At 26.0% G+C, this 11,521-nt stretch overlaps 1 protein-coding gene across 1 annotated transcript; it reads right to left on the bottom strand.

The window, feature by feature from the left end:
• Positions 1-475: 475 nt before the first annotated feature.
• Positions 476-2,998, bottom strand: LOC131634094 (uncharacterized). The gene is made up of 11 exons (XM_058904764.1): positions 2,861-2,998; positions 2,697-2,777; positions 2,340-2,458; positions 2,134-2,261; positions 1,950-2,040; positions 1,721-1,877; positions 1,501-1,630; positions 1,270-1,373; positions 1,001-1,171; positions 721-780; positions 476-640 (listed from the first exon to the last, which is right to left on the bottom strand). The coding sequence occupies exons 1-11, from the start codon at positions 2,996-2,998 to the stop codon at positions 476-478; spliced, it is 1,344 nt and encodes a 447-aa protein (XP_058760747.1).
• Between the last annotated feature and the right edge of the window lie 8,523 nt (positions 2,999-11,521).

Genomic DNA, 11,521 nt, shown 5'->3' with positions numbered 1-11,521 from the left:
AATCAATGTTTCAGTTTACAATGTAATGAAAGAATGCTTAGGTTTTGCAAATCCAAACAAAATGTTCTGCGCGATATCATTATTTTAACTACATGCAGTAGAATATTCATTAGTATATCACGGTCAACTTCGGATCGATTTTGTAAAGTTTATATTGTCGAAATAATAAAAAAGCAAGGCCCCGTTATAAGAAGTACAGTTAGAATGGAATGAACAATATATGTTCAAAAAGAATCGAAATAAGTGATAATAGTATATATAACATGCAGTTGAATTTGAATCATTTGAATATAATAAGACACACAAACCATAGACATCCTTAAATCAAAATGAACATAACAGAAGCACGTGGCCAGTATTCATGCACTAATTATTACAGAAAACGAAATCACACACATGATTAAAAGCAAAGGAAACTAACATCCAGTTTTTATAACAAACAGCTAAGCGAAACACACACTAAATAACAATAGATCTAATCAATCTTCTCCATTTTAATTATCTTCTTCAGCTTGTTTGATGACAGTTCTGCATCATGTAATCCGTCCAAATCAGTGGATTCACTTGATGCAGCAGGAAAATGCCTCTTACCAGGAGGTGTGACAGCATCAGGCTTGTGCTTAGAAGTAATTTCCAGGTCCTGCAAGATAACGATGAAGACTATTAGTTAGGAATATTGATATAAATGTAAGAAGGTAAGTGTGTTGCAGTGGAACTTACCGTAACCAATTCACAGTCTTCATTGGCATCTGTTTTAGCCTCATCAACACTCTCCTTAATCTATATATAGTTAAACACAGTTTTCAGTATAATATAATCACAGGAAAAGTAAAAAAAGGCATACACAGTTTAAAATTTCTACCTCCAGAGTCTCAGGTATTACAGTGTGGATTGGTATAGGTTCCTTGAGAGTTTACCAAAGAAAATCAAAATCAGGCAAAAGATTGTTATAATATGAAGTCCTCTTTTATAAAACAAATGACAGTTTATAAGAGCTGACCTCATCTGTTCCCCATTTTTCCTTAAGTTGCTGGATAATAGGATCATTTTTTATAATCATAACGACGGAACAGTTCTTCCAGCGTGGATGCCACTTAACCTTCATAGCCATTTCCAATTGCAACAACTGATCAAGTGCTAACGGGAAGTCCAATGGATCAGTAATTCCAGCCTATTTAAACAACCAGCCGTATTAGTGTACGCAGAGTATCGGAAAGTACATTCTAATTCGTCTGCACAATATAAATATAACTTGAATCATAATGTTACGAAGTTGGGATGCAGATAAACCCAAAAGCATTTCACATTCCCTGTTCCAGAAGACAAAATTGCAGCTTTAGCCCCTATGAGTAACCTCAATCTCAATCTAATACCTGAACATCATAAGAAGTCGTTCCGTTAAAAAAGCAAACAACATAAAAACGACACAAACATGACAGAAACAACATATATTAGGTGAGAACAACTAAAACCTAAGGACTTCAGCCATGGTTTCATGACCAGCTTCACACTCAAATGGGGGGCTGTCTCCACGCGCTATAGATTGACACATATGACAGGCACGATAGTACCATCCAAATGGAGACGCAACTAATAATTTTGTTGTAGCGACAGTAGCACAAAATGTAATCTGGACAAATAGTAGTCAATATCATAAATTTGGTTCACACTAAATGATGAGGTTATAATTATTATAATATACAAAAATAGAAAGACATACATCCGTAAGTTGAATAATCTCAGCAATAGGTAAAACAACAGCTTTTGAGAATAATTTCTGCATAGGAGTCAGTTGTTGATTTTCAGAACTCTGGGAGGAATATTGGGAATTCCCTCCGAGTTGATCAGACAGGGTTACCCTGCTCTCCTCAGGCATTCTGCAGATCATGGATCATTATCAAAGTCATGAATAAAATAATTGCACATAATGCATGATACTATCAACATACCTATCAATGAAGTCTTTCATGACAGTAAAATCAGCATCAACACATAAAAGGGTGACATTGTAGGTGTTTGTCACAGACAGAGGATACTTTCCTGCAAATTCAAATTATACCTTGTCAATCGATTTATCACAGATTTTGTAGTTTTAGAATTAAGTTAAATGATTTAAATAAGTCATGGAATAACCTTCTTCTTTCACTTTGGCATACTGAAGCAACACAACTGTAGGGAGTGATGCAGCAACCCTAACTTTGTTAAACCTGATGAACTGATCCGCGTATGATTCCCACAGAGTACAGTTCAACATGTTGTTGCTAAACCATGATCACAACACATTAGGATATATCACATGATTCATATATCAGGGAGTCTTGTGTATAACAAAAACAAACCTGTGGTCACGCAACATCATGCTAATTTGCTGCTTCTTTGCGCCCGACTCAGTCTGTGCATAACCAATACTATCCACCATTCCAACGACATCTGAAATAAATACATTAATTTCATACGGCTAAAAGGCATCAAAACATGAGATAATAAAACAGCAAAAAACTATACTCACGAATCAGGACATGTTTGTCAAACTTCCCTGTTATGATGTCCGAAAAACTTGTAAAATAAATCGATTTCGGGGGTATCTCATGTTTGTCTTCATCAAGAACAGACGTTCCAGCAATAAACTTAATCATATATTTGTGTCCTGATGCCCTGAACGCCAGAACATAAGGCACCACCTTAAAATTAGATACAGCATAAGTATGCCCTAATAGGTATTTTTCGGTGAACACCGACACATGTGGTGCTGGAACAACAACATGAATATCATCTCCCTGCGCCAGAAACCAAAAAATGTTTCAAATTATACAAACATACGTAAATGATAAACATACACAAACATAAACAGGTTAATCACCAATTTGTCAACAAAGATCATTTCAAAATGTTCCTTGTTGTTGGACACAACATTCCATCTGTGGTGAATCCTAACAACAATCTTCCAAAGCTCTTTTCCATCGTTGATCTCTGTTATTCTCTCAACAGGCCTTGACATGATCAATCAAATTCACACTGCACTGAATTATAACCGCAGAAGTTAGAAAGCATGGAAAGAGAAGAATGAAAGTGACTGATAAATAGGCAAGGCATTTAAACAGGTCATTACTGCGCATTGTGCAGTTTGGAACGTGGATAGGCACACAATGATGAACCATGCGTAACTGCAATAACATGAGAAGCTGGGAGGATGAAACTCCCATAGCAATAACTGCCGCAGCCCACCATGCAGATGAATGATCAGAAAACCAGTGTTAACCGCCGAAGATGATATGGAATTATCACAGAACAGATGCTGATGTGGATAGGCTAAGAATTGCTCAAATGGTAGACTCTTCTAATATGATAGATAAGGAGAGCATTTTTTTTAAAACACTATTAATATTTTCAAAAGAGAGCACTTACAAGAAAGTACTCTCGTCTTTTCTTCCTACTACACAACTTTTTTTAACAAAGTGCTGTCCTTTACAAGTAAAAAAAAATTAAAAAAAAAAATTAACAATGCTTTTGTTAAAAACATTCTCATTTTTATGTTTATCATATTGTCATTAAAAGTATTCTCCTTCGGAGAGACTTTTATAGTATGTTTGGATCACAATAAAAACGGAAAGAAAAGAAAATAAAAGAAAAGAAAATATAAGAAAGAGAATAGAAAGTAGAATGATTATTTAGTTATTTATTTATTTGGTATAAGAGAAAATAAAAGAAAAAAAACAAAAAAGTGAGAAAAAAGATATATGTATATTTACACAATGACAAAAATAACCCCATTAATCTCGATGATTTTTATTAATTATTTATTAATTAAATTAAAGTAAATTTAAAGTTAATATTTTTATATGTCATTTACACAAAAGGGGCGTTTATAGTTTTTTTTTTATCAAAAAAAGTCTAATAATTTAAATAAATTTCGATTCATAAACTATATATAAAATAAATTGACATTTCTAGTTTCTAGTTTTTGAAGTTAATAACATTTATATAAAAAAATGATAGAACACATAATTTAAAATTATTTACATGCAAAACAAATTCCGATTCATAAGCTGTATCTTGTGTAATATATTGTTTATTACCTTCTATAAAGTTCAATATATCAAAAAAGTGTAATGATTTTTAATTTTAAATAAAGCATAAATATACTAATTTATTTTATTTTATTATTGTTCGACGTCTTTAATAAATAATATGAGTTTAAATTAATTAATACTATTTTTTACTATTTTAATATAAATAAAATGAACACCAATTAATGTGAACAACATAAAAAAGAGAAATAATTTTTTTAACTTTACATTAATTGTAAAAAAATTGCAATTTTGCCACACATGAAATAATGCTATAAGTGAAATTATATATGGTGCATGTGAAAGAAGAAAAAATGGAAGGAATAATTAGAAAAATACATTGCCTTTTTTGTCATTTTAATATAAAAATAAGTTTAATTCACACTTTCCGTGCAAATGTGGAGGAAAAGATTTTTGGTGTGGATCCCAGCTGTAGCTTTCTTTCCTTTCTATTTTTGTGTTGTTCCAAACTAGTAAAGCTTAATCTTTCTACCACCTATCCCTCCTTTCACTTTTTTTACTCTGTCTATCTATTGAAACAAACACAATGTTAGAGTGTTAACTTCAAGAGTGTTTTATAACACTCTAAAAAAATCTTTCTTTTAGATTAACAACCCATTTAAAGCATCTACGTCTAAAGAATTCAATTGAATCTTTTAAATGAACTCGGTTAAACTTTTTATAATATTTCACAAATTTCAATTATTTAAATAACTCATTTATATTTATCAAATATTTATTTAATTTATCTAAAATTTTAAAATGGATCCTATTAAACACTACATTATTATATCATAAATTAATTTTTTTAAATCAGATTTAAGTGGAGAATCGTTCCTACATTGACCAACGCTTCCAAACTAAAGCACGACGCAATAACATGAATATCCATAGTTTACTAACACAATGGTTTTGATATTTGTGAAACAACGGTGACTCACTATCGATATTCATGCTGTTAGAAAATTTAAAGCTTCTTTTAGATGATTGTGTGTGATGATGTTAATTTCGTGTTCGTTTATGAATTTAAATTTTTTTTATTTATGTTTTTTTAATTTTCTGATTTTCAAAAATATGGTAAACTAAATATAAAATATTGACATAATATTGACATCTACTCATGACAAATATTAGATAAATAAAATATTAGATAAATAAAGATGTATGTATTACTTTCATGAATAAAAGAAAAATTGAAGAATGTAAATTGAAGGAATTAATTCTTCATATTTAATTATCTTAAAAATATGATATTACATTATTGAAGAATTTGAAGATAGTTGCATGCTTTATATAGAGAAATGATAAGACACTAACAAGCTACAATGTCAATCGTCTTCTTGTAAATAAATAATCGATGTTCATTCAACCAAAGAAAAAAAGGGTTAAATATATATATTTTTATCCTTATAAATATCTGAGTTTTGGCTTTTAGTCCCTATAAAAAATATATTGACTTTTAGTCTCTATAAAATTACTTTTGCACTCACTTTTGATCCCTCTATAAGGACTAAAACTGAGTGCAAAAGTAATTTTATAGGGACTAAAAGTTAATATTTTTTTTATAGGGACTAAAAGTCTTTTTTAGTAATTTTATAGAGACTAAAAATATATTTAACCTAAGAAAAAATTTGTACCTTCTAGATTGTCATTTTTTATTTCTTCAAAATACTTTAGAATGCAAATCACATTTTATTCAACCACAAATATATAAATCTTTAAATTAAATGATGTAAAAAAACCATTTTAAGATTCTCTGAATTTTGGAATAAGCAAATATTAAGTCAAGTCTTAATAACTCTTCTTTCTCTAAATTATGGAACTAAAAAAATAAATAATGTGTAGGAAGAGAATATTAAAGCTAGGAGATTAACATTGATGAAAATGCTATAAACATGTTTTGGGTTGGAGAAAAATGGTAAAATGATAAATAAATTGTTTAACAATCAAAAGAAAAATTTAAAAATCTAAAAATAACTTAAAGAATCTAACAAGGTAAAATGGAAATGAGAAATGAATTCTTAGTATTAAAAATATGATATTACATTATTCAAAATATGAAAGATGATTAAATGAGATATTCTATGAGGCCATTTGTTTTTGGCTTTTTATAAAAATGATTTTTATAATGTTATAAAATTTTGTGTAAAAAAATTTACAAAGAAACTTTTTATAAATTTTTTGTTTGAATAGTTATTTTTAAAATAATATTATTTTAGGTATTTCATGTTTTTCTTGGAAATTTTTTTGGATATCAAAATTTTAAAAAATCACTTAATTGTGAAGCTATTTCAAATAAATTTTCATAAAAATCATTTTTCAAATACCATATTTAGAAAAAGTGTGATTTCAACAATGATTTGGTCTTCAATAATATTTGTTTATGTTATAGGATGTCAAAACTAATATATCAACTTAGAAAAAAACGAATATAAAAAAATTTGTAAAATTTTGAAAAACAATTTTGTAAAATCTATTTTCAAAAATACAAAGAAAAAAATCAAGAGAGAGAAATTTTTAAATAAGAGATAAGAGGATTCAATTCAAACCATTGGATTAATCAAGAGAGAGAAATTAAATTAATTATTAAAATATTAATATAACTATTATTTCTCTCTCTTGATTAATCCAATGGTTTGGATATAATCCTCTTATTTCTTATTTAAAACTCCTCCTACTTGATACATTCCCTATATGAGAATGTGAGAATGAATCTTAACCATTGAATTTTAAAATAAATGGTGGAGATTATGAGTGAATCTTATTTTTTTTCTCTCCTACATCATTTATTTCAAAATGCAGCATAGAGAAAAAAAAGATTCACCCATAATTTCCACAATTTATTTTAAAATCCAATGGTTCAAATTCATTATCACATTCTCTTATATATATATATATATATATATATATATATATATATATATATATATATATATATATATATATATATATATATATATATATATATATATATATATATATATATATATATATATATATATATATATATATATATATATATATATATATATATATATATATATATATATATGAGAATAATGAATTTTAAAATAAATGGCGGAGATTAAGGGTGAATTTTTTTTTCTCTCTCCTACATTTTGAAATAAATAATGTAGGAGAGAGAAAAAAAAAGATTCACTCATAATCTCCATCATTTATTTTAAAATCCAATGGTTAAGATTCACTCTCACATTCTCATATAAATATGACATTCTCATATGATATATATATATATATATATATATATATATATAAACGGTGATACTAAATAGTCTATTTTTAGGGAAAAAATATGCTATTTATATAGCTTATTTTTCTCCTAAAATATAGGCTATTTAGTATAACTGTTTGATCAATTATTTTAACGGTTGAGATTTGGTGTCAAATTAAACTTTGACAACTTGGTGTCATTTGATCTTATCCCTATATATATATATATATATATATATATATATATATATATATATATATATATATATATATATATATATATATATATATATATATATATATATATATAGGGGATGTATCAAGTAGGAGGAATTTTTAAATAAGAGATAAGAGGATGCAATCCTAATCATTGAATTAATCAAGAGAGAGAAATTAAATTATTTATTAAAATATTAATATAATTATTATTTCTCTCTCTTGATTAATTCAATGGTTAGCATTGAATCCTCTTATCTCTTATTTAAAAACCCTCCTACTTGATACATTCCCTATATATATATATATATATATATATATATATATATATATATATATATATATATATATATATATATATATATATATATATATATATATATATATATATATATATATATATATATATATATATATATATACTAGTAGGAAACCCGTGCTATCGCACGGGTCTGGCGGGACTTCACATTACATGTACCTAATTATGACTTGAAAAATTCCTTTATATATATCAAACATATATATTTAACCAAAATGCAACCCAAACTTAGTCATGTTAATCTCAAAAACTTAATAGTTAACGACAAAAGTGCTAATAATACATCTAAACTTTTAGCTCTTTAAATAAAACAATAAAACATATAGATGATACAATCTTCAAATGCTATATTCTTAAATTATCAGAACCAATAAGTAACAAAACCTGCATCATATACCTGCATAGTAAAATGTATAAAATAAGATTTATATTTATCAAAACTTTGGAAATAATTAAATAAAGTGTGTAACATATATAGATACAAAGAATGAGTAACATTAATATATTTATAACTTATAATCATTTATCAAATTTTAATTCACATGTTAGAAATATCAAACATAATATAACTTATTATGTCGTTCATAAATATTCACGTAATTTCAATTATATATTTATAATATGTACCGGCTTCATATTTATAATAAATTGTACAATTATTTTTATAACTTCAATTTTATAAAACAGTAATAAAAGAAATAGTTAAAAGATAGACATTAAAATGATCAATCAATAACTGGTATCTAGATACGTTCACATCTACCCGTCAATTATATTTATAACTTCAATTTTATAAAACACTAACAAAAGAAATAGTTAAAATATAGACATTAAAATGATCTGTCAATAACTGTATCTCATAGATACTTTCTCATCTACCCGTCAATTCAGATGAGTTAAGAAATCTCAGTTGAATCCAAATGAGTTAATTTTAAAAAAAAATTAAACGTATTTAAGATATTAGCCCATTTTCCCAAATATAAAAGGTATGACAGCAACCGTTAAATGCTTAAAAGTTTCTACATTTAATGCATATTATTATAATATAAAAAATATAATTTATAAGTTTAAAAATATATAATTTTAATTAAGAAATTAAACATAGTTAGAGAATATAATTTATCAAACCTATTTGAGATATTAGCTCATTTTTTTCAAACCTAAAATGTATGACAGCTCCTGTCAAAATGATCTGTCAATAACTGTATCTCATAGATACTTTCACATCTACTCGTCAATTCAGATGAGTTAAGAAACCCCAGTTGAATTCAAATGAGTTAATTCTAAAAACAATTAAACCTAATAGTAACTTCAATTTTATAAAACACTAACAAAAGAAATAGTTAAAATATAGACATTAAAATGATCTGTCAATAACTGTATCTCATAGATACTTTCTCATCTACCCGTCAATTCAGATGAGTTAAGAAATCTCAGTTGAATCCAAATGAGTTAATTCTAAAAAAAAAATTAAACGTATTTAAGATATTAGCCCATTTTCCCAAATATAAAAGGTATGACAACAACCGTTAAATGCTTAAAAGTTTCTACATTTAATGCATATTATTATAATATAAAAAATATAATTTATAAGTTTAAAAATATATAATTTTAATTAAGAAATTAAACATAGTTAGAGAATATAATTTATCAAACCTATTTGAGATATTAGCTCATTTTTTTCAAACCTAAAATGTATGACAGCTCCTGTCAAAATGATCTGTCAATAACTGTATCTCATAGATACTTTCACATCTACTCGTCAATTCAGATGAGTTAAGAAACCCCAGTTGAATTCAAATGAGTTAATTCTAAAAACAATTAAACCTAATAGTTAACAATGTTAATCCCAAAAACAAAGTAGTTAACAATGTTAATCCCAAAAACAATTCTAAAATTCTAAAAACAATGTTAATCCCAAAAACATAATAGTTAACAATGAAGGAGCTAATAATACATCAAATTTTTTTAGCTCTTTAAGTAAAAACAATAAACATATGAATTCATATTACACGTATCAATGACTAAATTATTAAATATGACATCATGTTTTCAGTTAGATAACATTAATATATTTATAACTGAATTTACTTAAATTAAATATGACATCATATTTTCACTTTACATTAATATATTGTTCATCAATATACTTAAATTCATTTATAAAAGTCTATAGTTGTAACTTTTATAAAATTACTTGTGATTTATGCCCGTTTATAAAAATAATTGTATCAACAATATATTTTTTTTGTTTGTAAAAATATTTGTAACTTAATCCCGTTTATAAAATATTTGTATCAACAATAATTTTTTTTTCCATTTATAAAAATATTTGGAACTTATTTCCATTAAAAAAAATTATACCAACATTAGATTTTTCCCGTTTATAAAAAAAATCGCAACTTATTCCTGTTTATAAGATCAATTGTATCAACAATAGACTTTTTTCCGTTTATAAAAATATTTGGAACTTATTCCCGTTTATAAAATCTATTGTATCAACAATAGACTTTTCCAGTTTATAAAAATATGATTAATATTGAAGAATAATAGTTTTAATAATACATTCAGTTTTGCATTAATATAAATTTATTATTAATAATAAAAATTTACAATATTAAATAATAATATAATATTTATTATTGTAGATATCATTACGGAAAGAAATAAAATATTAGATTTAAGAATTTTGAAAAATCAACCAAGCGGTTGAGCTCCATTGGCAAGGAGCCCCGTTCAAGGACGTACTCGGGAAATACCGAGTTCGATTTCCAGACGGAACAATCTTGCTTGACCAGTGCGCATGCCTCTCCGCACGAGCCGGATTAGTGGCCCACCTGTGATGGGTCGACACCGGTGCGAATAGCAAAAAAAAAAAAAAGAATTTTGAATAATCAATTATAATATTAAATAATAATTTAACATTTATTATTATAGATATTAGTAAGAAAATCACAAATCAGATCTAAGAATATCGAAACAGAGAACGAAAGAAAAAGAGAGTCAAATCTTTTTCTATTGATTATTTTTAATAATATTTAAATAGTTATTGGATTTTAAATTTTTCACGTTGATTGTAGTGTCATATTGATTGCAGTGTAATTGGTAGTGGCTCATTTAAATGGTGACTCAATAAATATCAGAATAATTTGAATTTGAAAAAATAAATTAAATGATGGCTCAATAAATGTCAGAATAATTTGAATTTGAATAAATAAATTAAACGGTGGCTCAATGAATATCAATATTAAATTTAAATCAAATATACAATAAAGGTAATTACTATTTTTAGTGATAATAAATATATAAATTTGGATATTAATATAATTTTAAAATTCGGTTATTTTTAGTATTATTATTATTTTTATATTAGAGTATTTTAGTTATTATTAGGAAAGTTATTATTATTAGGTGGTTCTTTTAATTATTTATTATAAATTTGATTGTAGTAGCATTATCATTGGTATCATTATTTACCATAATTTTTATTATTTTTATTAATATAAAAAAAAGGACAAATCATATCCTTCCTCTTCTTCCCATATAAGTTTGTTAAAACTTCATTTCAAATTAAAATTTTTAAAAATAGTATCACAAAATCTCTGCAAAATCAATTTCCAATCTTCCTGAAAGACTAAACCAAAATTAATGTCATTGTTATAAAATTTTCAATCTTCCTAAAAGAACC

The sequence above is a fragment of the Vicia villosa genome, unplaced genomic scaffold (assembly GCF_029867415.1).
Source record: "Vicia villosa cultivar HV-30 ecotype Madison, WI unplaced genomic scaffold, Vvil1.0 ctg.001224F_1_1, whole genome shotgun sequence".
In the NCBI taxonomy this organism is placed as follows: Eukaryota; Viridiplantae; Streptophyta; class Magnoliopsida; order Fabales; family Fabaceae; genus Vicia; species Vicia villosa.
This window is presented reverse-complemented; position numbering and strand designations above follow the sequence as displayed.

Coding starts and splice junctions, on each gene's coding strand:
- LOC131634094 (XM_058904764.1), bottom strand. CDS start 2,998: ATGTCAAGGCCTGTTGAGAGAATAACAGAGATCAACGATGGAAAAGAG. Junction 2,778..2,860: donor TGATCTTTGTTGACAAATTG/GTGATTAACCTG, acceptor TTTCTGGCGCAG/GGAGATGATATTCATGTTGT. Junction 1,374..1,500: donor CCCATTTGAGTGTGAAGCTG/GTCATGAAACCA, acceptor TATGATGTTCAG/GTATTAGATTGAGATTGAGG.